This window comes from Sander lucioperca, chromosome 11 (genome assembly GCF_008315115.2).
Source record: "Sander lucioperca isolate FBNREF2018 chromosome 11, SLUC_FBN_1.2, whole genome shotgun sequence".
In the NCBI taxonomy this organism is placed as follows: Eukaryota; Metazoa; Chordata; class Actinopteri; order Perciformes; family Percidae; genus Sander; species Sander lucioperca.
In genome coordinates, this window is record NC_050183.1 from 34249835 (window position 1) to 34277124 (window position 27290).

Here is a 27290-nt window from a genome sequence, read left to right on the forward strand (position 1 = left end):
CAGCCTCCTTCCTCTACGCCCCGCCCCCAGATGAAGCTCCTAGTAAAAGGAGATAGATACAAGTAAACTAACTTTCAGCGAGAGGGGCTACTTATCCATACTGTGGTAAAATATAACGTCCGTTTTGTTCCCTCCAACCAACGGAATGCTGTGAATGTCCAGCCGAGAGAAGAACGACTCTAATATCCGCATCCACCGGAGCGACTTTATCTTCAACCAAGTTTACTTTGACATTTTCTGGAGACTCTGCATGGTACGTGAGCAAACGCTTTCAATAGTTACCGCTTAGCTTGTTTTTAGAATACTATGGTTTATCAAACTACTGTATTTGTAGGCTACACGGTGATTGTTATTAGTGTAAACATGATATTCTCCAGCTAGCTGTGTTTACTTAACCGCCCATAAATCCAGCTGAACATCTGTCTCTGGCTGAACGCATTGACATGTAGCTTTCCTTCTTGCTTTCCTTTTGGAAGCTACCGGCTATAGCTAATAGTTACTCATATTGATATCCAAATCTACTCTTTGTGGTCATGTTTTATAAGAAAACAGGAAATGAACATGAAACGCAGGTAAACAGAGTGTGTATCCAGTGCCACAGAGGTATTCCTTCAGTTAGAGAACAGCAGGCGCTCCTGTGGGATCAAACATAAATGACAGTGAAACCGCGCGTGTAATATTTTAGATGAAAGCAGGGAATTCTGTCAACATGAATTCGTTTATTTGTACATGACAGTGGAAACTGCCTGCAATTAAGATGAAGGTGATTTGATGTGTATTTATTACCATTAATGCCTGTCAGTGTTGCTGTGACAGAGGATGATGTTGGTAGTTGTTTTGGGACCCTGGAGAAACAGGTAGAGTGTAGATGAATTTATTTAATTAGCACTTCTTAACAATGTAACCATTAGTTTTAATCAAATCTGAACAGCCAGTGACGGGATCTTTAGGAACAAACATTTGAAAGCTACATTCCTAACCAATCAATTGGTTTTGAAGCTGAATGTAATCATTTTAATATATACATTTAAATGCTATGCATTTGATGAATTGATGCATTGTTTAGTCTGCAATGTCAGAAAACAATGAAATAATCCAAGATGTTTTCAATTGAAATGTTTTGTCCCACCAACAGTTTGAAATCCATTGTAACAAAAGGACTGCAACGATTGAACGATTCTGAAATAGTTGCATATTAATTTTGTGTCAATAGACTAATTGTTTCGGTTCCAATTTAAGACATTGGATATCATCAATACTAATACTAATACTTAAAAGTCACATACAGGAAGCTACTGCAAATCAGACTTGTTTTATAGTTTATCACAGATGTGTCAAGGATCTGTCTGCATGGTGACTCAATTGGCAATGGTGCACACATCATGCACAGATACCGCGTGTTGTTTAAGTATACTGAAGTGTGTGGGACCAGGATCTCTAGCTGTTTTAGAAATAAGGCTGTGAGATATGTGGGTACTTTTGTGATGGAAGGAGTGGGAGGTTGGGTGGTTTGTTAGTCCTGAGGCTGTACACATTCACACTGAAAGGAGTGGAGAGCTCATTTAAGGTTCATTCACCAAGTCATAGAACCACACTGACGTTGTCTAGATTACATATGAGGCAAACTGGTGTCAGATTAGTTATTTTTAACATCAATAACAGCAGTCTTAACATCTTACTGTACCACAAGATGCAGTATGTAACACACACACACACACAGATACACACCGCCTCAGCTTTTTGTATTGCTGCTCTCTTCACTTATGTTTTTGTGATTATGTGAACATAGTATATGCCCTCTGGACCTAACAACACTTAACTGCAGTGTATGCATACGTGATGACATGGATATAAGCCAGGCCTTTAACATTGAAGTGACCACAAGTATGTAACTTGGTTTCAGTAACGTGCAGCATGTTCAGTCTGGGGTCTGCATGTTGTGATGTACTTTCCAGATCTTCTTTGGGTGAAATAGTTGCTCGGCTTAGACGGTCAGGGTTGAAGAGAAGTCACATGAGGTGATTTAAGTTGTTGCTGCAACAAAGCCAGCACCGACCGTGGCATGGAGTAAAACCTGTACACTCAACCCAAAGCAACTTAGAAAAGAGGAACGTTTGTTGCCCTTAATTTAACTTTAACAGTTAAAAATCCTATTTTATCTCTGAATATAACAGGGGTTTCCCTAGGTTTGTGGAAGATTTAGGTGCACATATTTGGTGAGGGGTTTAGGGGTGATCCCTCGAGAAAATGTGAACAAAAAAAGAAAATGTCAATGAAAAAGCTAGAGCAGATAATAATAAATAACATTAAAAAGGCTTAAAGACAAAACTTGCTAAAGAAGTCCACTTGGGACCAACTACAATCATTAGATCTTAGAAAAGCCATTACCTTAGTTTTAAATGCTCATATTCATTTTATATTCATTCAGCTTAGGTGCTGCCTTATAATGGTAGGGAAAACCCTGTATAATATAAACACTTTTCACATCAGGTCTTTAAATCTTCAAAGTCTTAACCAACATAGCAAGAGCCTGCTTTATATCAGTTCTGAATGCCGCTTTCCTTTGATTTGGTCTTTGCCTCACAGAAGGTATTGCAACACAGTTTACCTCCGTTTAGTCAGTAAGGAGATGAAGGTCAAGGAGAACCATGAATCAAACAGAGGGCACTGGCTCTCCTTGACGATCTGAAAGTGTAATATTTGTCATGATCTTCCAAAATGACTTCCCAGCCCCTGCAGCTGCTGCACACTGAAAGGCCCTTTTGTCCTGTTCAAGCTGCTTGCACGGCAGAGGGATGCACCTTAGTACTTTATGCATCACTTCCCATACACGCTCTATGGTTCACCACGAGTCAGACAGGTGCGTATCTGTTTCTTTCACGTGGTACTCTATTAGTCATAGACACTGCTGTACCTTTAAATTGAGGGCAATTCCTATTATAGAACCTTTACCATATAGGTTTGACATTTGACTCGAGTAACAGTTACAGTTTTGTTATCATAAGAATCAGATATCACTCAGAGAAGTACTTTGCATACATTTTTCTAAAAAAATGTTTTGGTTGTGGCTGCAAAACATGCAGTCAATCTAGAATTAGACAGAGCCCAAAGCATACTTTTTTAAAAATGATTATTCAGAAAACATTTGTACCAATTTCATCTTTCAATAATCCCCTTTTTAACCTTGATTCAGCCTTTTAAAAAACATGATTTGGGATATAATAGGCCCGAAATCTAGAATGTCAGACTGTATATGTTCCTAATCTGCTTTCTGAAGTTGGGAAAATCCTCTGCTTCTCTAGTGGGATTCTCACAGCTCTCTGATTTGATGCAATGGCAATGTGTCTTTCTATCTGATGTCTGTCCTCTTTGCTTTAATGCTTTTTGAAGTCAAGAAAATTAAATTAATATATTGTATATTTTTTATTTAGGTTGAGAGCAGCTTTAAACAAGTGACCTACAATAATGTCTTCTTTTTAAAGATTCCTGATTTTCATTAATTCATTCATCAACCTTTATTTTTAATCGAAATATCATTCAGAGGCGGTCCTCATTTGCAATGACATTGAGTTATTACATAGACAACAACAATGAATCTCAAGGCGGAGTGATAAAGTCCAGAAATTTAATAGTTGAAGAGAATGCATGTCTATAAATCACATCACCATACTCCAGGACTGACATGAAAACTGCTTCAACAACCCTTTTCCTACAAAACATGGGAAAGAGGCTTTACTTTCTATAGAAATAGTAATTTATTTTGCCTGAGTCGGCACACAACATTATCAATGTGAAATTTAAATGGGGGCTTTTCATCAATCCAGATACAGTATATTCTGTGAATCTCTCAATCGGAGGTCCGTTCATAGTGGAAATATTAAGGTCAGTATAATCTATAGCTCTGGCTCTGGAAAATAGCATAACTTTGTTTTATCAGCGTTTAGTACAAGTCTTAGGTCTTAGGTCTTTAAGAGCCTCTTGCAGAATATTAAAGGAACGTTGTAAGTTTTCAATTGCTAGATGAACAGAATCAGCAACATAATACAGCACTGTGTCATCCGCCTACAGATGGGCATGACAGTTTACCAAAGATGAAAAGATAATATTGATATAAATGGTGAAAAGATCTGGACCTAAGATTGAGCTCTGTGGAATCCCTTTTTATACTGTTAAAAGGGGCTAAAAAGATAGGTAGTTCTTAAACCAATTACAAGCAATAATATAAAAGCTAATATAATGTTACCTCTGTAAGAGCAGGCAATAATCTACTGTGTCAAAAGCTTTTAGGGCAGCATTTGATTCTAAATAGCTGCAACTAAACGTATGTGATTGTACATGATTTGGCTCAAGTGCAATACAAATAATAAACTTCTTGTTTTTATAAATCCTCCTGCAACTCTTACACAGTAACATCCTTTGAGTTATACTCAATTTGTATTTTATATGAAAGTGTTGGGTGGTCCTCTCTCCAAGAGAGATGTGATACTAACTGGTATCTTTAATCTGTATCTCTTTTTAACCTCAGTGCCCCTGACTCCATGTCATATTTTACTTTCACTAGAATGAAGTTACTACTCAAGTTAAACAAACATATGAATACACCTAAGGCAATATAAATGATATTGGTGCTTAAGCTATTGTGCCGATTTTCCAATTTTCTGAAGATATTATACTACAGACATATTTGTGCAAACATCTACAGTAGGCGTTAATCCTCTAGGTGGGGTTTTCCCCATATCTGAGGATCAGTGTAGCTAGGAGATGCACAGACCGCTTCCGTGGTGCACTACTGACTGGAGCATGTCATAGCCTTTTATAGCCTACAAATGTCAATAGACCTTATTTCCCCTTTTTTAACAAGCCCACATAGCGTTTGTAATAGCCATTTAAGCTATCTGTCCTTTTACAAAATTCAACATTTGGGAGGACCCATCCTGCAAAGTGAAAGCTAGCAAGCTAGGCTAGCTAGTGTCCATTTGGAAAGTGGAAGCTAGTAAGCTTAGCTTGCTAACTGGTTTCCACTAAACGCTACTTTTGTTGCCACGAAATGCTAATTTGTGGCCACGAAATACTAATTTGTGAAATACTAATTTGTTGCTGTCACTAGAAAAAGAAAACATTTCTTCCTTTTAGTAATTACAATTCTGATCAAATAAGTGGACAAATCAAAACAAGCACAGGGTTATACACTGTATACACTAATTTCTTAGCAAAAATACATTTATTTTCAGTTTGACCTTAGTGTTTAATAGTACATGGACTTTGCCGCATCATGGTAGTCACTGTTTGAGAAGTAAAAAGTTTAGGGGTGAGGTCACACTGATTAGCATGGTGGTACTAAGCTGCTTACTTAATACCCCCACTGGAGCATACAGTGTTTCCTGACGCTCTCAATTAAAGTGTGTTAATAGCCTGTGGCATGTTCCAAAGTGTTTCACACTCAGCAAGCAAGTCAGCCGTCCCACACTCATCACACACTCTGAATGGCCATGGGCACAGGAAGGTGTGTGCAGCACGGCCCTTTGAAGCATGACCCCCAATTAACCCTCTTGGATTAATCCCCTGGTCTCCAAACTGCTGTTTCTAATGTCTCATCTCATCACACCCACAGAGTATATTAAGCAGAGCCCAGTTCCCTGCTGTTGTCCACGCTCAATACAACCTGCTTGACTTTCTCTACTTTTGTTCACTTTGCAGCTAGGGCTTGAGGTTGACTTCCTGTAGACTGCTTCATAGAGAGGGAAACCTTTGTGAAAAGCAGGAGAAAGGCCTGTTCACCCACCTTCATCATACTGGAAGCTACAGGATGGCTAGAAGATTCCCCATTCCCTTCTTACTTCTTGCAATATGCTGCCTGGCATCTGCAGGTAAGTTTCTCTCATTGCTGCTTAGTTATATTTGAAACTAATAGAGTTTTCAGAGACACATCTATACAAATAATTGAATTATCATTGTAAGCAGCCAAAAACAAACCCATGCAACTCTGGTGTCAGGAATAAAAGAAATTGACTATGCACCAAACCTTGCAGTTATTCGTTGTCAGACAACCACAACTGTGCCCATATTCTAGGATGTTCCACTGTTTCTCTTAGCATGCCTTTCTAGACAGTGCTTGTCAGAGTCGTGAGTAAGGGGGATTTACATTTAATAAAGTGCTGACAAGTTCAATCTCAGAATACAAACACTCTGCAGTCCTACATGTATCTGTCAGATTGATTGGAATGAGGCTCAGATATTGCCAAATACCTTTTAATTCACAACCGTTAAACAGGCAAACCAAAGCAAGAGAGAGAGAGAGAAAATAACCAAGTAAACTGATACAAAGGTGATTGAAAACGTTATCAGTGTGTCATATCAATTAATGTTAGGTTCGTGATGATGACTTATTGTCATAACACATCCCTTCTGAACTTAAAATACTGTACTTCTCACTTTGACAATTGCTAATTACGACCTTTTATACTCCAATAGGTTATTGTGAATATGAGCAACAGTTTCCTAGACTGGTATCTGTGACACCATATGTCTTATCTTCTTTAGATTACTCTCCTTGTTTCTGTACATTGCTGAGATTGTTTCTGGCTGCAGGCAATGACTGACTTTGTAGTTAAGACATAGACATAGAAACAATGATTCATGAAGTAATTTAATCTAATAATAATCCTTTAATTTTTTTATTGTTTTGTTGAGTAATACCATTAAAAGGTGATTTAACTCAATTCATTATAGCTTTTAAAACTGCTGCTTCTAACACCTGGTATCGGACTATTACACCTGGAAACAACCTCTAAAGGCTCTGACACACCAACCCGACGGCCGACCTTCGGCAGAAAAGGCAGTCAGACTGACTGCCTCCCCGAGTTAAAAAAGTGCCTTGGAACACATCGAAGTGACGCCGACTTGAGCGTACATTTTGCGCGTGCGCGAGACGTAATACATCTCCATAACAGCAGGCGGCGCTAATCTATATTGTCGCCCAAAAAATTACCGGCAGCTGACTGGACGGGAGAAGCCAGACCCAGGCGTCACCTGGGTCTGGCTTCTCCCGAATTTCAAAACCGATCTTAATGGCGGCTCGTTCAGAATACGATCTCGTATTTTACGAAAATAGTTCACCGAAACGTGTTTCTGAAAACATTTTAAGCGAGAAATAGGCCATGCAGTTGCTGAATCTGTCTTCATTTCAGATCGACAAAGGTCAGATTTTGAGAGGCATTTGTCACGCTCATGCCGCTCGTCATTTCCGGGTTAGCACTCCACCAATCAGATTGGTCATTGAGTCCGACTGCCCACTGGTCGATTCAACAAGTCAAATCGGCCCAAATGAACGCCGACGGCTCCTCCGACTGACGACGGCACGGAACACAGCAAACAGACTCGAGTCACTGACCTCGCCAGACTGTCTGACGGCCGATAATCAGGTTGGTGTGTCAGCGCCTTAAGGGGAATCAAGAGTCTGCAGCCATGCTAGTGTCTGTGCGGTTGTCCTAACATGCGGATGTTTAGCAGGTATAATGTTTACCATGTTCACTAGCTTAGTTTAGCGTGTTAGCATGCTATAATTTAGTATTAGTGCTAAACACAAAAGCTGTGTCCTAATTTCATGTAGTACTTCATACTAAGCCTAAACTCTCTCTTCTTGTACTTGGCACTTCCATTTAAACATTTTATATACTATTGGTAAATCTGAGAATGAGACTCTGTGTCTCAATGAGATTACCTGTATAAAAAGGTGCAATATGTAATACTGACAGCTAGCGTTTAAAGTAGTTACTGCAGTCCAAATTCAAAATACTAGAGAGAGTCGTCTCCCATGGCCCCTCCTCCCCAGACTCGAAGTTCACGGAAGTTTCCAGGCTGAGACCGCAGCATCCAACAATGTTGCTAGACGCTTGGCTCACATAGCCAGGCATTACTTCACAGCACAGCGGAGTAGCTAACGTTAGATGCTGGCTATATTGACCATAATAAAAGCCCATGCTCACGTGGAGCTCTGTACCCAACTGACAGACAAACTTTTTTGACTTAGAATTACGGTAGGAACCGCTAACAACCCCACAACCTCGCTGTCTTCTCCACCCGCCGGACAGACACACTTTCTCGGCTTAGAATTACGGTAAGAACTGCTAAAAATACCACTACCTTGCCGTTCTTTTCCACCCGACTGAAATATACACTTAATTGGCTTAGAATTAGGGCAACAATCGCTAAACACACTGCAAACTCACAGTCCTCTCTTCCCGATTTACAGCCCCCCTTTCTTGGCTTAAAATAACTCACCATTGTCTGCTACGACCGCTGAACAGGCTACACGTTGTAAACAGCCATGGCCTGGACCTCCAGTAACGTTTGCTAACGTTAGCAGTTATGGTGCATTAGCATGGCGGCGTTACCCAGGACCAGTCGGGATCACTTTACTGGCTGTGTCTCAATTGTTTTTGCAAGTCACTAACTCGAGTACTATATAATTCATTGTAAGTACACGAATGCAGATTTTGAGTATGTAGTATGCTGACTATGGGAAAGAGAAAATTAGAATAAGTAACTGTCTGCTGTAGATATAGATTATTCTTGTTCAATGCACAAAGGAAATTGAGGTGTTATGGCTGCAAATTTTTTTTATGAATTGTGGATAGTGAAAAAAGTCATAAAAGTAAAATATTAAAATATTTGGAAAACCATGCCTTTATTTGTGGAGCAGTCTAAGGGCGTTTTCACACATACCTCATTTGGTCCGGACTTTTAGACTTTTCAGTTTGATCCGAACCAAAATTAGAGGTGTGAAACCTCCCCCGGACCACGGTCCGGATCAAAAGACCAAATTTTGGTCCGACCAAAAGAGGTGGTCTCGGTCCGGACCAAACTGAACCATGGTCCGGTTCGTTTACAGTGTGAAAGCATTTTTTGGATGGTTCGGACTTTCGGACCAAATAGGAGAAGCTCTGGCAGGCTCTCCTTGTGTTACAAGACCGGGGAAGCTCCTTTAAGGAATAGCTTGGTGCTTAGTGTGTAGGCTACATGAGAGAGTGAGAGTGACGGTGAATGTGCTCAGAGCAGACAGCTGTCGGCTATCAGAGAAGAGAATACATCAGCAGTTTATTTGTTAAGTGGTAGTAAATGTACAGTGTAGGTTTCCGTTTGTCTCTGAATAAATTCTCCAGAAAGTTCCAGTGTTTCGCTTCTCAACATCACAACAAAACAAAAAGAGCCGTGGCAGTAGGGGAGAGCAGCAGTCAGCTGAAAAAACTCCGACACAGAGAGAGGATACGAGAGGACGGGGAAGCCCGTCTACAAACCAATCAATTATAAGTATCTGGAGACGCAGCTCACGTATGTGATGACGGCAGGACGTAGTTTTGTCACGTATAGATCTTTAGTGCGCTTGCATAACTGCAGTGTGAAACCAAAACTTACCGGATCAAATGTAGACAATGTAATTCAATTCAATTCAATTCAATTTTATTTATAGTATCAAATCATAACAAGAGTTATCTCGAGACACTTTACAGATAGAGTAGGTCTAGACCAAACTCTGTAGTTTATGAAGCCCCAACTATTACAGTGGTTGCCTCAAGAGCAAGCATTAGCAGTAGCTATTGCGACAGTGGCAAGGAAAAACTCCCTTTTTTGTTAGGAAGAAACCTCGGACAGACCCAGACTCTTGGTAGGCGGTGTCTGACGGCACCAGTTGGGGGAGTGGTGAATGGTGGCAATAATAGTCATAATAAAGATAGTGAAACAGTGATCACAATGGTAGTCGTAGTAGTTCATGTCATAGTAGGGTGCCGCAGGGCGTTACGGGGTGTAGTGTGGCACAGCAGCCTGGGTGGACGCGGTTGGACGCGGCAGGACGCGGCAGGACGCAGTCGGACACTGCGGGGAATCGCAGAGCGTAGCAGGGTGTAGTAAGTCCATAGTGTCAGCTGCACCCAGGACCCCGGTGCCACCCAATTCCAAGGCGATGTTCTGGGTGAAGAAGAAGCAAAGGGACTCCGGGGAGAAAACTCCCCAGAGCTAGGTTAGTAACAGGCATTTCTGGGATTAGGATGCACACAAAAGGAGACAAGTGAAAGAGAGAAGAGGGAGCGGCTCATTGTGTCCTTGGAAGGAGCTTCCCACAGCAGTCTAGAGTTATAATAGCATAACTAAGAGAGGCAGGCTAAAGAGAGGGGCCCTGGACTGGGCTCGTACTCTCCCCTGCCGGAACGGGCTTGTACTTCCTGCCTCCCTCTACTCTACTCTACTATGCTGCAACTCCTCACTCCCTAACTATAAGCTTTATCAAAGATGATGGTTTTCAGTTTATTCTTAAATGTGGCGATGGTGTCAGCCCCCCGAACCCAAGTTGGGAGCTGGTTCCACAGGAGAGGAGCCTGATAGCTGAAGGCTCTGGCTCCCACTCTACTTTTAGAGACTCTAGGAACCACAAGTAGCTCTGAGTTCTGGGAACGCAGTGCTCTAATGGGACAATAAGGTACTAAGAGCTCTTCTATGTATAATGGTGCTTGACCATTTAGTGCTTTGTAGGTCAGGAGAAGGATTTTAAATTCAATCCTGGATTTTACAGGAAGCCAATGCAGAGAAGCTAATACAGGAGAAATGTGATCTCTTTTGTTAGTTCTTGTCAGAACACGTGCTGCAGCATTCTGGATCAGCTGGAGGGTCTTGAGGGACTTATTTGAGCAGCCTGACAGTAAAGAATTACAGTAGTCCAGCCGGGAAGTAACGAATGCATGGACTAGTTTTTCTGCATCGTTTTGCGAGAGGATGTTCCTGATTTTGGCAATGTTACGAAGATGGAAAAAGGCTGTTCTTGAGGTTTGTTTTAAGTGGGCGTTAAAGGATAGATCCTGGTCAAAAATGACTCCTAGATTTCTGACAGTAGTGCTGGAGGCCAGGGCAATACCATCTAGGGTAGCTATATATTTAGATAATGAAGTTCGGTGGTGCTTGGGTCCCAGCACAATAACTTCCGTTTTGTTTGAATTTAACATCAGAAAATAGTGGGTCATCCAGGATTTTATATCTTTAATGCACGCTTGAAGTTTAGCTAACTGACCGCTTTCGTCGGGCTTAATTGACAGATATAATTGGGTGTCGTCTGCGTAACAGTGAAAGTTAATTGAGTGTTTCCTAATAATATTGCCTAGAGGAAGCATATATAAAGAGAATAGAATTGGTCCAAGCACTGAGCCTTGAGGAACGCCATGGCTAACTTTAGCGTATTTGGATGGTTTATCGTTAATATTAACAAATTGGGATCGCTCAGTAAAATAGGACTTAAACCAGCTTAGTGCGATTCCTTTAATGCCAACTAAATGTTCCAGTCTCTGTAAGAGGATGGTATGGTCAATAGTGTCGAATGCAGCATTAAGATCTAATAAGACAAGTATGGAGACAAGTCCTTTGTCAGCAGCAATTAGAAGGTCTTTAGTGATTTTCACCAGTGCCGTCTCTGTGCTATGATTAATTCTAAATCCTGACTGAAAGTCTTCAAATAGACTATTTCTATGCAGAAAGTCACACAATTGATTAGCGACTACATTCTCAAGGATTTTGGAGAGAAAGGGAAGGTTAGATATAGGTCTATAGTTGGCTAAGACCTCAGGGTCGAGGGTGGGTTTTTTCAGAATAGGTTTTATCACAGCTACTTTAAAAGACTGCGGTACGTGACCCGTTAATAAGGACATATTGATCGTATCTAGTAATGTGGTATTGACCACGGGTAGTGCTTCTTTAAGTAGCCTCGTTGGGATGGGGTCTAAGAGACAGGTAGTTGGCTTAGCTGAAGAGACCCTTAACATTAATTGTTGGAGGTCTAAAGGATAAAAGCCGTCTAAATAAGTATCAGGTCTTATCGTTCTCTCTAGCCCTCCTGCGCCCAATGGTGAGCCGTTAGAAGCTGTGGGCAGAAGGTGATGAATTTTTTCTCTAATTGTTATAATTTTATCATTAAAAAAGGTCATGAAGTCATCACTGCTCAGAGCTATAGGAATAGATGGCTCAACAGAGCTATGACTCTTTGTCAGCCTGGCTACAGTGCTGAAAAGAAACTTTGGGTTGTTCTTATTTTCTTCTATTAGTGTTGAGTAATAGTCTGATCTGGCATTTCTGAGGGCCCTCCTATAATTTTTTAGACTATCTTGCCAATCCACACAAGATTCTTCCAGTTTGGTGGAACGCCATTTACTTTCAAGTTTTCGTGAGATTTGTTTTAATTTGCGAGTTTGGGAGTTATACCAAGGTGCTAGTTTCCTTTCCTTCATCATCTTCTTTTTGAGAGGAGCAACAGAGTCTAAAGTAGTCCGTAGGCAGGCCGTAGCAGCGTCTACAAAGTTATCAAGTTGGGAGGGACTAAAGTTAACATAACGGTCCTCTGTTATATTAAGGCATGACACTGAGTTAAGTGCTGTTGGAATATCTTCCTTAAATTTAGCTATAGCACTGTCAGATAAGCATCTAGTGTAGAAACTTTTATTTAATTTCGTATAGTCTGGTAGTAGGAATTCGAAAGTTATTAAAGAATGGTCTGATAATAAAGGATTCTGCGGAAATACTATTAAATCGTCAATTTTGATGCCATATTCTAGCACAAGGTCAAGGGTGTGGTTAAAACAGTGCGTGGCCTTATGCACCCTCTGACTGAAACCAATTGAATCTAGCAGTGAATTGAAAGCAGTACTAAGGCTATTGCTGTCAACGTCCACATGGATATTAAAATCACCTACAATAAGTACTTTGTCTGATTGAAGGACTACGCATGATAAAAACTCTGAGAATTCAGATAAAAACTCAGAATATGGACCTGGTGCTCGGTAAAAAACAACGAATATAATTGGCTGTACTGTTTTCCATGTTGGGTGTTGAAGATTAAGAACAAGGCTTTCAAACGAATTATAATTTAGTTTAGGTTTAGGATTAATTAACAGGCTCGAGTCAAATATGGCTGCAACTCCCCCTCCTCGGCCTGAGCCTCGTGGAATTTGGGTATTATTATGACTGGGAGGAGTGGCTTCGTTTAAACTAACATATTCGTCATGGCCCAGCCAGGTTTCGGTGAGGCAGAATAAATCAATGTGGTTATCTGATATCAATTCGTTTACCAATAATGCTTTCGATGACAGAGATCTAATATTTAATAGTCCACATTTGATTTTCCTATTCTGTTCTATCGTTGCAGTGGTTGTTTTAATTCCAATTAGGTTGTTTAGTATAGCACCTCTTTTGTTAGTGTTTTGTTTAAACGGTCTCAGTCGGGGGACAGACACGGTGGTTATGGGATTATGAATGGGTGATTGCTCTGAAGGGAGCACAGAGGGGCGTGTAGCGCTGTATCTCTGATTATTGACTTTGGGAGAGTGTGTCTGGTCAGTGTGCTTGTGGGAGTGTTTACGGGATGTAAACAGTCAATCAGAGGTCTGGGTATGCAGGGCGTGGTGCAAATTTCCACGTAGCATCTGGCTTCCGCGTGTATTGGGATGAATCCCATCCCTGCTGAACAGGGAGCCACGTTCCCAAAACAGATTGAAGTTGTCAATAAAACCTATCCTGTGAATGCTGCATGTGAGCTGGAGCCAGGTGTTAAGGGAGAGTAGTCTACTAAAGAGGCATGATCCGCGACCTAGAGATGGAAGTGGGCCCGAAATAAAAACCGACTTCCCAGTGCTTTTTAAAGCCTCAATGAGAGTGGTAAAGTCTCGCCTTGTGCGCTCACACTCCTGAATCCGAGTGGACATGTCGTTATGTCCACAATGGACCACGATGCGTTTGATAGAGGTCGGAAATGAGGGTATCAGGTCCATAACTTTAGCCAGGATGTCTGCAACTTTGGCTCCAGGAAAACAGTGTGTGACAGCATTATGAAACCGTAGGTCTCTAGTGATGGAGTCCCCAATAATTACTGTGGTTAGGGGGAAGAGCGGACGAGGAGTGGAGGGGTGTGGATAGCCGGTGAAGGGAGCAAAACAGTCAGTGTCGGTTTCAGATGGGCAGGGAAAAGAAGAGGAAGATTGCTTACCGTTCGGTTGTGGGGATTGTTTTTGAGGAACTTTGTCATTTGGCCGATCCAGGCAGTGTAGGCCACCGGACCGTCTGACTACCGCATCCCTCAGAAGCTTTCGCCGCGCGGTAGCAATCGTCTTCCGTGACGATGGCTGGTCAGTCTGCTTTGAAGCGGGGCGAGCCCGGTGAGCTGCATTGGCCGCTACCGGCTCCGACTCCGACAAGGCATTGAAGCGGTTGGAGAGGCTGAGGGCAGGAGGCGATGGAGCCCTACCCGAGGCTCTCTTTCGGCCGCAAACCACCTCAGTCCAGGGTGGCTTGATAACCGGTGTCAAGCAGGACGATGGGCGTGGGCAGGCAGCTGGGTCCCATGGCGCGGTATCCTGGAAGGCCGCCGAGAGAGATGAGATCCGGAGCGACTGATTATGAGCCACGTCCAAGCAGGCGGTTAACAAAGCATCTTTGGTTTTTAAGTCCTCGGAAAGCCGACGAACATCTTCCCTGAGGTCAGCAATTTCTTTGTTTGTATTATTAAACAACGAGGAAATCCTGAGGGAGGGGGACTCGCCAGGTGTAGAGGTTGCCATGAAGCTAGCGTTAGTTTAGCCGGTAGGCCTAGTCTTGATAAATTAGCGTGAGGCTAATACTTACTTACACGTAAAAATGTATCTTTGGTTTTAAAAACACTTTATTAGTATAATAAAAACTAGGCGATAGAGCCGACTGTTAGGTAGGAGGTTGAAGGCAGCTGCCGGCTGCCTCGTCCCGGCCAACTGCTGTCGCTTGTGGATGACAAAAACATGAACCTTGGTCCGGACCTTGGTTCGGACTTTCATGTGTGAAAACGCCCTAAAGCTGCAGTTTGATAGACGTCTAAAGTAGGGGTGTACGATTCAGAAAATTTCACGATTCGATTCCGATTTTTAGGCTCACGATTCGATTCAATATCGATTTTTGATTCAAAAACGATTAAAATCATTCGCAGTATGTAAATGTAGTTACTTTTCCCATGTGATTGCAGTAGACATACAATTTAAAAGGAAATAAACACAACAAATTAAATGTAGTTTGATACTACTTTATATGTCTTCATACAAAAATAAAAACTTTTGCAACTAAAAACTGCAAAAGTGCCAAGCTTTGGCCAGCTTTCAAATACATTTAATTCAAGTATAAAACTGTTAAATAAAAAGAGCTTTTACATTTAGTGTAGTACTGTACTTAGATCAAACAAAACTACTGCTAAATGTGGTTCAAGGAGTACTTCAGCTACCAGGTTGACTGTTGAAATGTCACCTCGACTGGGCACATTGAACTTCCTAAAATTAGGCCCTTTCTTTTTAGAATTGTGGCAACTACAGTCCATTCATTTAATGGCTACACATGTAGGTGTGTGTGTGTGTGTGTGTGTGTGTGTGTGTGTGTGTGTAACCAGTTCATAGTCCACCACTGGCTGAAATCTGTACATTCTTTTGCAGAAACAGAAGCTGGTCTACGTGTTTTGGAGTGAGCATGCGCCGCTGTGCAGTTACGATATCTCCGGCAGTTGAGAACACTCTCTCTGAAGCAACGGTGGGCGTTTAGAGCATTGAGAGAGTTGGTTGACTCGCATGTTAGGAGGAGGTACTTTAGGTTGTTGTTCGTCCACATCTTTAATGTTAATCTCCGGGTGATGCTGTACCATGTGAGTTCTCAAGTTTGTGGTGTTTCCAAAATACTTAACTTTCGCTTTGCAAAGCCTGCATATAGCATGATTCCTATCAAGTTCCGTCTTCCCCTCGAGGTTATAAAAGCTGAAATGTGTCCAAACTCTCGCCTTCAATGAGGATGGAGCGTTCTCTTAATACATCCATGGGATGGAGCTGGTTGAATAATTCTTTCTGTGAGGTTTGCCATTGTTTGCGCCGACGAAACTACTTCCGCTTCACTCGTTCTTCTTCTGATTATGACATCCCAGTGTCCAGTGAGTGCCCAGGCGTCAGTGTGAATTTGACGCAGCGCCATCTATGGGAATGGCGAGGTAATGTTGTTTCAGGACAATAGTGTCAAAACGAGAAAAAAAAAAATATGAATCGATTTTGGGAATTCTATGAATCGATTTTGAATCGGTAGAGCTTGAATCTCGATTCGAATTTGAATCGATTTTTTTGCACACCCCTAGTCTAAAGGCACACACATTGTATAATTTCCTGTTAGCGTAAAATAGTAAAATATGTTGACACAAAAGTACAGCTGAATCTGAGGCCTAAACCAAAGTATTGGTTAAATTAGAATGTTGATAGCACTAGATTAAAAATGGATCTCAAGAGGTCATTTCAATTCATCCATGTATGACCTGTATGTCTGTAGAGAATTTCTTGGAACTCTATTAGTTGTGGATACATTCCACTCTAAACCAATTGTCTAGATTTGATTAGGATACATCATCTGGGGACCATGAAAACAAAATTTTAAGCCAACCTTCCAATATTTTTCAAGATATTTCACCCAGAACCAAAAATGTCAGTCTACTGGTGGCGCTAGATCAAATGTCAGGCATTAACCAAAGTTATTAGGATGCATCTTCTGTGGACCATTGATGCATATCAAATTCCATTCCTATCCCTCGAATAGTTATTGATAGGGGTGCACAATATATCGACTCAATATCGTTATCGCGATATCACGTTGCGCGATATTATACCTAAAGTCTCGCAATAATTACGCGATATTTTGTTTGCGTTGCATCCCGCCCGACATGTACCCAAAGAGTATAGAAGCAACAAGAGGAGAAACTCAATAGAACGTTGTGTTACATTCAGTCCAAGATGGCGGAGCTGCAGTTCCATTGAGTTTCTCCTCTTGTTACGTCTATACTCTTTGATGCACCTCTCGAAAAATACACATCACTTGGTAGCGTTGTATTTCCCCCGACTCATTTCCTGGTTCTCCTTCTCCATAAACATTCATGAAATCAAGGAGAGGGTTAACTTTTCCTGCTCCAGATTTTCCACCGTGGTCAGAAAGAACAGAGGAGACACTTAAGTTTCTCTCACTAACACTCTACGGTCACTACTCGCTCCGAAGAAAATCGCCGTCACTCTCTCACCTTTTCTTCGCTCTACCACACACACCCACATGCTCGACGCACACACTGTGGAGCCTCCGCAGAACCATAAAACGAAGCGAAAGAAAAGAAAGGAGCTAAAGAGAGAGCGAAGAGTGGAGCAAAAAGAACACAAAAGTAAGAAAATTAGTGTTGCTCTGGGAGACGACGAAATAACAGATTGAAAAGAAACTTTAGAGGCCAAAAGTATTAGCTACTGTCGGTACACGATCCGTTCTGCCTGCACGATCCGTTCTGCACATGCGCAAAATGTTAGCGCATGCGCGGTTGTACGAGAATTTACGACACTGCACGATCTGTTCCACGCTTCCGGTCGACAGCCAAGCTAACGTTAGTTTAGCTAACAGCTAATTCGGCTAACTGCTAGCTGAGACAGCATGTAATAACTTTAAAAGACCCTCAAAATAAAACTTGAAAATAAACGTTGACATATATAACAAACACCTAACATATATAACAGCTGTTACGTCAGTTCTACTTTACTTGTGCTCATTTAAAATACAATCACTCAATACTTGTCTTTATTGTTATTACTGTGAAGTCTTAATTTAGCTGTAGCCTGCTTTTCCCATTACGTTTGAGTTAACGTTATTTTAGACTGAATCTAGCTGTCAGCTAGCGGTTAGCCGAATTAGCTGTTAGCTAAACTAACGTTAGCTTCCCGGTGGAGGCTAGCCATAGGCTAGCGTGGAACAGATCGTGCAGGTCGTATGGATACGTAAAACAGTATTATCTTGCGCATGTGCAGAACGGATCGTGCAGGCAGAACGGATCGTGTACCGACAGCTACAAAAGAGAGTGACATGCACTCGCTTGTGGGTGCTTCTGGGCGTGCCTAGCCTACCTGGTTGCTTGGCAACAGTAAACAGAAATTCTCCGGTGCTACCTTAAACCACGTCTTAAAAGTTACTTCAGAGGTATTGTTAAGTCACAAGAACGATGTTTTTGGATTTAAAAGTATTTATTTCTCGATAAAAGTAACACAATATATGAGATTAAATGCCAAACATATCAGATATATACATAAATACGATGTCCTGAAGCGTTGTCCGCCATCTTGAATTATTTTCTTCGACTTGAGCCACTGACATACGTCACGCTGCCCTCATGCTGCCTTCACTCTGATTGGCAGTCGCTCGTGGCCAAACGGCCACTCCCATTGAAAATGAATGGTAGCTGTCTCTTGTAGCTAATGTGACTGTAGGGTAATGCCTCCTCCTCGGTAGCTTGGAAATACTTTGGTTTTAAGCCAACAGATGTGCATTGCATTGTTTTTTATACTGTAGTCGTGTATATACAACCAGTACAACATGTCCTGTTCTATAGACATGGTCCTTATTTATATATTTATACTGTCCAACCAGTACAACATGTCCTGTTCTATAGACATGCTCTTTATTTATTTATTTTATACTGTCCAAGCAGTAAAACATGTCCTGTTCTGTAGACACATGTTGGACCAGTCCAATATGACTGTCAGTTGAAATAAACCTTGCGTTGTAAGAAAACTTGTTTTATTTGTTATAAATCTATTTTGATGCGTTTTCCCATAACTTTGGTAATTTTACATATGTTTAAAAATATCGAAATTAATATCGATATCGCAATATTCATTATCGATATCGCAATATCACATTTTTTCAATATCGTGCACCCCTAGTTATTGAGATATTAAAGTGGTGAACCCACTGACCAACAGAGACCTGCTGTTATTGTGGGTAAAACAAAAGGTTAAAATATGATTTCTCTAACATATTACTATAGTTTTATGTTTAGTATGGTAATAAAAATGCAACATTTCAGGCAAATTCATTGAATCAGTCTAACTGCCAATCATATTTCAACAGTAGCCAGTTCCTGGAAACCACTCTAGCTTTGCCCTTGTTTAGCAACAAACGATTACTTGGGAAGGTATAATTAAAAATTATTCCCAACAGTAATAACAAAATAAATAAAAAACATGCTTATTTCTTATTTTATTTTATTTTTCTCATTGCATAAATGAGTTAGAGGTTGGGTGTGTGTGGTCATAACTGTACTGGCTAGAAGTAGTCAAAGTTTCAAATTGTTGTGGAGTTGGCCACTATTAATTTAAGGAATTGTTACTGTTGTCCACATTGGCTTAAAAATTCAGCAGTGGTTTTCATTGCTTGACCAAAATATTCAATTTACTGACCTAGGCCTGACATTCAGCCCCACAGAGTGATGAAAAATTGGTCAAGTTGGCAACAATCTAGCACGAACCACACTGAGAATCTAGTGTACATTCCTCTTTTCCATTTCTCAGATTGTAAGATGTCCTGTTTACAGAGATGGGTTCAATGCACGACTTTGGACTCAAACTCACTCCACCTTTAATCTGCAACATCCCGTGTTGTTTTTCCGTGGTTGCACAGGAATAATTACCCGGTAGAAGGCATGCTACATAGCCAGCACTCACGTTTTTCATGCTTTCAGTCTGCCGCCATAGGTTATTATTTCAAAAGTTCTTCTCTATTCTCTGGAGGTTTGAACCACACTCCAGAGAGCTAACTTTTACTCAAACAATAGCAGTGTAGTCAGTGTGTACTGTGGGCAGAGCAAACATAATTTCTCCCACAATGCCAGGATCTCAAACACAATGAGTCACGTATGAAGTTTTCCTCTAAATTCTTCCTCACACGGCACAACGCATTGTTGTACTGTGTCACAAGGGACAGATATTTACAGTTAGACAACCAAATGCCCTTTCCCCCTAAGTGCACTGGCAGCGAGTATACTTAGTGATTTATGGAAAAATCTTCAGATGCTCTTGAGTTAGAAAACAGTAGATTTTTTAAGAGGTAAAAGGCACATAATAAACACATTTTCAAGATTAAAAGACAATTTTTAACCTCTATTTGGCCAAATTAACTTTTTTCTCTCACTTTCAGTGGTAAGCCTATTTATTATGTCATCTTTTTTTACACCACCACTTTAGCCTATCTTTCACCTCTCTCTCTTTTTCTGTGTATTTCTATCATCTCGCAGCATCTGTGTAAACAGTCACATCTGCCCTCTAAACTTGTCAGGAGAGCTCTTACGTAATGTTTAGATTAGTCTGCAATGAGTCTTCTCTCAGCGTAATGCAATCCAGGATCTGGGCCTCCCATAACTCCTAAAAGTCAGACTGAGAGCACCTTGACGTCCATATTTCAAGGCTGTGTTCTGCTGCTTCACTCTATTTTTTGTTGTTTATAACTTTTTCTTCCATATCCTTACAACCATTTTGTGGTTGCCTCTCCTCAGCTTGCCAAAACGGTTATTTTGTGAAAGATATATTGTGGACGTTTGGGCTGCGTTTTGGTTTCGTTGTGAAATAGAGTCTTGTAGGAGCCATGCCAGATATTAATTTGAGGCACTTGCCAGAAACAACGTCGGCAGGATGCTGGTTATACTGGAGGCACAACGTCAGGCTGGTGACTCACTGAAAAACATATCAGCATCATTGATTGCAGAAGTACTTTCTCCTCCTCCTATCGCCTTTCCTGATTATACTTATGGGGCAGCTTGATGAATGATGGAGCTATTAGTGCAAATCCGTCAGCAATTCATTGTGGAACCACATAGTCTTACGGGATTGTTAAATAAAACAATAACTGGAAAGGGAATTAAACAATGCTCATATTCACAGCGCAAACATTCAACTTTTTTTTTTTTACAGAAAACAACTTTCTCTCTGCATTTTTGTGTACTCTTGGCAGAAAGCAGTCACTGTGATGCCAAAAGTGGTTTTAATGTTTTTTCCCCTTACAGTTGAGCAAAAGGTTCGTCTTCATATCTACAATGCTTTCATAGGGCCAGCAAGAGGGGGACTGCCAAAATGCATTGTGCAACCACTGTAATCTGAGAGTTGGGGTAGCCAGGGGGAGGAGAGAGGCAGGCGCAGGCGTAGGTCGTCTGGTCCAAATTGACACACTCCACACACGTACAGCGTGCCAAACCGACAATGTCCCTTCCAGCATGCTAAACCAGATGTTGCCCTGTGATTCATGCGAGGAGTCGGAACAGCGCAGCACAGAGGCGGTGTGGCAGAGTGGTTGGGATGTTTACATAGCAACGGGAGTCCCGTGAGTGTCTAATTACAGGTCTGCTCTCCCCCATGGTGAGGCCTTTATCTTAACACCGCTGTCAAGGAGGAGGCAGCCATGCTGCCCCTGTTTATATCTTTTGCTTACTGAATAAAGGTCACCCAAGTATCACCCATCTTAAGTAACAGCAGTGTATAAATTAGATTGTGGAATATTTACTTTGATTTGCTTACTTTCTGACCTTGTCTGTGACTATCTATCACACAAACACACCCACGCACGCGCGCACGCACGCACGCACGCACGCACGCACGCATGCACACACACACACACACACACACACACACACACACACACACACACACACACACACACACACACACAAGAAAGAGCACCTGAGCTGCAGCAGACGTGTCTTTACTGATAGACTCATATCTTCGTCCAACTCCATCATATCTTGTCAGCCTCCCGTTAAGAGGATGCTTACGCAAATCTGCAGGAGTAAACCGAATCCCGCCCCCCTTCCCCCATCTCTCTCTCTTTCTCTCTCTCTTCAAAGTTCCAGTAAGCAGGCGTGTAAATAATTTCGGTCAAAGCCAGTAATGGGAGACAGCTGTTGTGATTGTGCGTTTTCCATTGTGTTTCATATCCCAATAAAAAAAAGCCACTGGAGCTGGGGAGAGTTAGAGTAAGAGAGTTATGCAGAGGGTGACTTCATCGAAGAAAGGGAGAGTAATTGTAAGAAATTGGACTCCCTCTATTAAGATTACCTTCGGAAGCAGCAAAAAATAAAATATGTTGTGCTGCCAACATTTGAGTGTGTGACTCCGTATCTACAAAACGAATGATAATATGGGATTCTAGCTGAAGGCTTCCAGGTGGTGTCTTTCATCAGACCAGCCCCTCCTGGGGCTTCACCTTCCCTGCTCCTTTTCCACCAGATGAGTCCTGCTGAAAGACCATGTCCCAATTTTGGAATGGCCCTTTGGAAAACAGGAGTGTCTGTCCAAAAAATAACAGCAGGCCCTTTACTTTGCCCTAAATAACAGCTATTTGTGTTAAACTTGTTTTTCAAAATTTAATTTCAATCTATAGAGACAGTAGTTGTGGTGGTCTAGTTAGTTGTAGTAATAAAATAACCATTATCTACAGTGGGATAGCTACATACATTGGGCTGTAATATACTTTTAACATTTAACATTATTTGAAGCATCTGCACAAAAAACAAACAAACCAAAAACCTACTTATTTCTAATGGCAATTTAGTAGCACAACATTATGTATATCACCTTCTAGCTTATGTATTTTTCACTGAACTTCTATTCATAGCATATATTGTCTGGTGATTGTTCAAACAAACAAAATTATTCATCACACTTTCCGTTTGTTAACTGTCCAGTAAAGAGGCCTTCCCAGCGTCCTTTGTACGTGTTAAAACACGAAACACCATGGCATTTGACAAGTCATTCTTCTCTTTTGCCCTCCCTTTCCTGAAGCTGAAGAACCCTGGAGGAATGTAGTCCCTTCCAGCTTGTGTGAAAACGTTGTCTGCCTTGCCCTTTCTCACCTCTCTGACTCCTTCACACTGGGCTCACACACTGGTACAAAGGCCCAGCATTGTTTCACTCTTTGCTTTCTGTTGATGGCAACTTGCTCAAAGACCCCTTTTATCACATCTGAGTGATGATGTTTTTGTAAAATATCACAGGATCACAGGAAGGACATATTTTTTGGCCGCTACTTGATTGATGTTAAAAAAAACATCAATGCACTACATGTGCTTGGTGTTATTGATTGAGCAAAATCCTTTTCACATGCCCCTAACAAATCAGTGAGCCCAGACTTATCTGTATTTCTCCTGGGTATGGGATGGTGTGTGTGTGTCTGTGTCAATTTGGATGTTAAATTAGAACAGATAGGGCTACATATGGCTCTTTCTAATATACCCAGAAACAATATCGTTCTGATTTAGATCATCCATTGAGGCATGACATAGATGAACTGTGCAAGTGTAATTGCAAATGTAATGTGCATTATGATTTACAGCATTGTGTGGGCTCTACAACATGTTTCATAATGTTCAAACATCTTTACATTCTGTGGCTTTTGGAATTTCCGGATTTAAAGACAGTAACTCAACAAGCGTCCTTCAAGCTCTCAACTAACCTTTTTCCCCAGCCTGTCTGACATATTGACTTTCCATCACTGCTGGTAGATGATATTAAATATTGTCTGTTGAGGATTTCTGACAAGGCAGATGATCCAACACAAATGAATTGAAGCGGATATAAGTTGGATAACACAAGTGACCCCAGGGCACACCTCCCTGCATCCCCTACTGGGTTTGAATCTTTGTGAACAGATGAAGTGGCAGCTCCCGAACCCCCACCAAGCTGCTGTCAGAGAACATGGCTTTTGCAGGCATTTATGATTGATGAGTGAGATGCCCTTGAAAACAGCAGGACAGAAATCTCTCCCATTGCCCTGTTTAACCAGGAAAGGCACTTATGGTCCAGTACTTTTAGTAATGCTAAGTACTGCAATGTGCAGGGTGAGCTGATGGCTGATCACATAACCAAAACCACTGTATAATAATGCCACAACACTGTTGGTGCTACTTGTGCCACTCTTTCTGTCATTACCATTGGTTCTGCTCAGGGTGCGACAATAACTAATTTGTATTTGAGGAATGTAAGGAATTTTGAAGAAATATATTACACGTTTTACATTATTAACTAGTTGACTACATATGTAGTATTCTGTGTATACTCTTAACTAGTTAACAAGTTAGTTTACTGATACTGGACCAGTTTTTGCATGTTTTTATAGCTTAACCATTTACTACTTTTTAGATTCACGAACAGCCAGTTCTTGTTTTGTAACTGCGCTGACAACTTTTTTGTTCTTTGATATTATAGGTCCAGACAGCACATGTCAGCACGCATCAGTAAAGACATACAGTGGCAGCACAGCCAGTAAAGTCTTTAGTCAGATGCACACATGCTCGGCTGTCTCACTTTACACAGTGGCTCCTGTGTTCCCTTTGGGAATTAGTCTTGTCATCCATCTCTTCAAAGCCCTCTGATTTATGTCTGCATTTAGAGGTAGGAGAGAAATGTACCCACTTCCATCTCCTTTGCTTGCCTGTGGCTTCATATGCTGCTCATAATTGGTCGTGTATTTTTTTCAACTAACGATGATGGTTTATCAACAGGTGCCCACCTTATCTGTCAGGGCTGATGAATAATAACCAGGCTCACTGTCAGTAACAGAAAAATATTGTATCTAGCTTTTATTGCACATAATATATCAACTGAGAGAGAGAGAGAGAGAGAAAGAGAGGGAGAGCGAGAGAGAGGAAAAGGGAAGGTGGATTATTGCACACATTGTTTCTGTAAGTTCATAATAACTAGGATACTTTGAAAGCTACTTTGTCATTTTTTGATCCACCTGTGGGTCGACTCGTGCATCACTATTGCGTGTAGCTTCACCATGCCGGCTGTCCCTTTTACTGTACACAGTTGTCAATTTCGGCTCTGTTACTACCTCCGCTGTCAGCTTAAAGGCACAACAATTCTGTACCCCCATTCTGTCTTCCTAACTTTTCAGCCTGGTCGCACAGAATTCCGTGAAATGATCACAAATTGTTAACAGCGCATTACGTGGTGGTGGCACGGAATGTGTGAAAAATCCGTGTGGCCACCACGGAAAACAATGCCAATGTAAAGTCAATGAGAAGATGACGTAGCATTAAGAGCGACTACGGTAGCGAGTACTATGTAAGGCCGAAATTCCGCGTTAGGAGGTTGGTTGGGGTGGTGGATGGGTCAAACCCAGGACTTTCACCCAGGAGACCGGGGTTCAAGTCCTGCATGTCAAGTTTCCTAAAGTCGCTTTCTTCTTTTCCGTCCCGTTCTTCCCGCGTGTCACGGAACCGTAAGCCCACCCATGACCTTTTCCTTAACTTAAGGGGCCGTGTTTATTTAACGGAATTCTTCCGTGGGCCCATCACGGAATTTTCGGCGATCCGTGTTCATTTTACGGAATTCTTCCGTGGGCCCATCACGGAATGTTTTGCGATTCTGTGAAACTGCCACAGATTTTGAGTTAAGGGGCCGTGTTCATTTAACGGAACTCTTCCGTGGGCCCATCACGGAATGTTTTGCGATTCTGTGAAACTGCCACAGATTTTGAGTTAAGGGGCCGTGTTCATTTCACGGAATTCTGTGAGATCAGGTTGCAACTTTTATACAGACAGAGAGGCAGAATAAAAGCACAACAATCCCACCTTGAACAGACTGTATGAAAGAAGAGCCTTCACTATCTTCCTTTATTGTGCCCCCTCTCAAACCTACGCACTTTCAAATAAGAGAGATGCATTGTAATGGCACTTGGTTTTTCTTTGTATTCAGTGCCTTCACTGTTGCTGAAGTTTTTACATCCACAGGGATGTAATTTATTGCCTGAACACCTGTTAACATACTCTCAAACTGAAAAAGCTATGCCTGCACACCCATGCATCTCCCACATAGATCAAATATATTCCATTCAAACTCCTGTCTTTTAGCTATTTTTTTTTCAATTATATACCAGCTGACAAGATTATGGTTGATGACCAATAAAAAGTATTTGGGTAATATTGAGTTCCAGAGAGGTTTGCAGGATATGTGATGTGACTTCAGATTTCACACTTTGATGGGAGAGTTTACGACTTCCCTAATGGAGTTCGGGCTCACCCCTACCCTCCTCCATTCATCCCATTCCTTCCTCCTCTTATGCCTCTGATTTTACAGTCCAGAGATAAATTCTTTTCATAGGCAGGCCAATGAAGTGAGCCCACACTACCCTTATGAAAGGCTTTACTCGCTTCCTGTAGTAGTAGCTCAAGGTTCAAGGGTGAGTGGGCTGCGCTAATGTCAACACTGCGGAGTTAGTGATTCTTTAGTTCAAAGCCCCTTAGGAAAACAAAAAAGGGCAGAATATTACGTTCCCTAAACTGGTTTACATAGTTCATGGTCCATGGGAATCATGCCCCGCAGTAAACAAGAAAAGAGACCAGAGGATTCATTTAATCCTGTAGTTCATATGGAATCTGGGATATCTCATACAGGGAGGAGATATATAGAAACAAAGAGCCCCCTTTGTGCTACTTTGTATTTATTGAAATCAAATTGGCCTTATTATATCTTTCCATTATTGGACCTGTATTCAAAATGCATTAAGTTTAAATATTGTCTTCCTCTGCTCCATTGTTTTTTCAGATAGAGAATTATGACAATGAGTGTGTTTAAATGGACACGAATAACCTGTTTATGAAGCTAATCCCAGTTATGATCATATTCAGGGTATGGTGTTTACATGAGCACATATAAATGGGGTTATTAATATTCCCCGATTACATAATAAATACTAGTAACTCGGTTTCTGATTACTGCATTTTATTTCCGCAGGGGCTGTGCAATAAACACTACACTGTACATTTCCTATCACGATCACCAACAGCAGCTTGCTCTGAGCTCCACCGTCTCTCCAGAAGTGAGACACATTCACATGTATTTCTGTTGCGTCACTTGGTTGAAGCCGCGGCTGAGCAGGTAGTCGGCAGTGCTAAATAACCGGGAAAAGGTATATACATACGATTTCTTTTGGAGTACTCCAGGTAGCGTATCTAGGTTTCTGAAAACATACTCAAATAATCGATCATAAATGGGTGATTCATGTACATGTAAACACATTGTTGTCACTGTTTTATGTGTTGACATGTGTGAGGTACTCTTAACTGCTATGACTTTCTTATGCGTATGAAGAAACACAATTAGCCTGCATGCTAAAGGGTACTGGGAACTATGAACATGTGGTTGGATGTGTATGCACACACACACACATACACACACACACACACACACACACACACACACACACACACACACACACACACACACACACACACACACACACACAGGGGGAGGTTCTGTTTATTTATCTTCGGAAATGGCTTTGTGGGAATATCAGATTTGTCCCTAACTGGCACACAGACTGACATCACATCCTGAACCCAAATCTTGGCTCAGTGCTGCAGTTTGGAAGGCAACAAAGTGCATTCTTTGGAAACAGGCGTTTATCTCTAGTAAGAT

General features: G+C 41.4%; 1 protein-coding gene across 3 annotated transcripts in view; it reads left to right on the plus strand.

Moving 5' to 3' along the window:
- The window catches only part of tgfbr3 (transforming growth factor, beta receptor III), an 86340-nt gene continuing 59050 nt past the window's right edge, over positions 1-27290 (plus strand). Inside the window, exons 1-2 of one of the 3 annotated variants that reach the window (XM_031318225.2) lie at positions 1-253; positions 5698-5867. In XM_031318225.2, coding sequence (XP_031174085.1) covers positions 5807-5867 — 61 coding nt within the window. In that variant the 5' untranslated portion in view covers positions 1-253; positions 5698-5806. Of the gene's footprint in view, positions 254-5697; positions 5868-27290 lie in introns of those variants that run through there. The other 2 variants (XM_036007239.1, XM_036007238.1) reach the window with 2 other exon arrangements.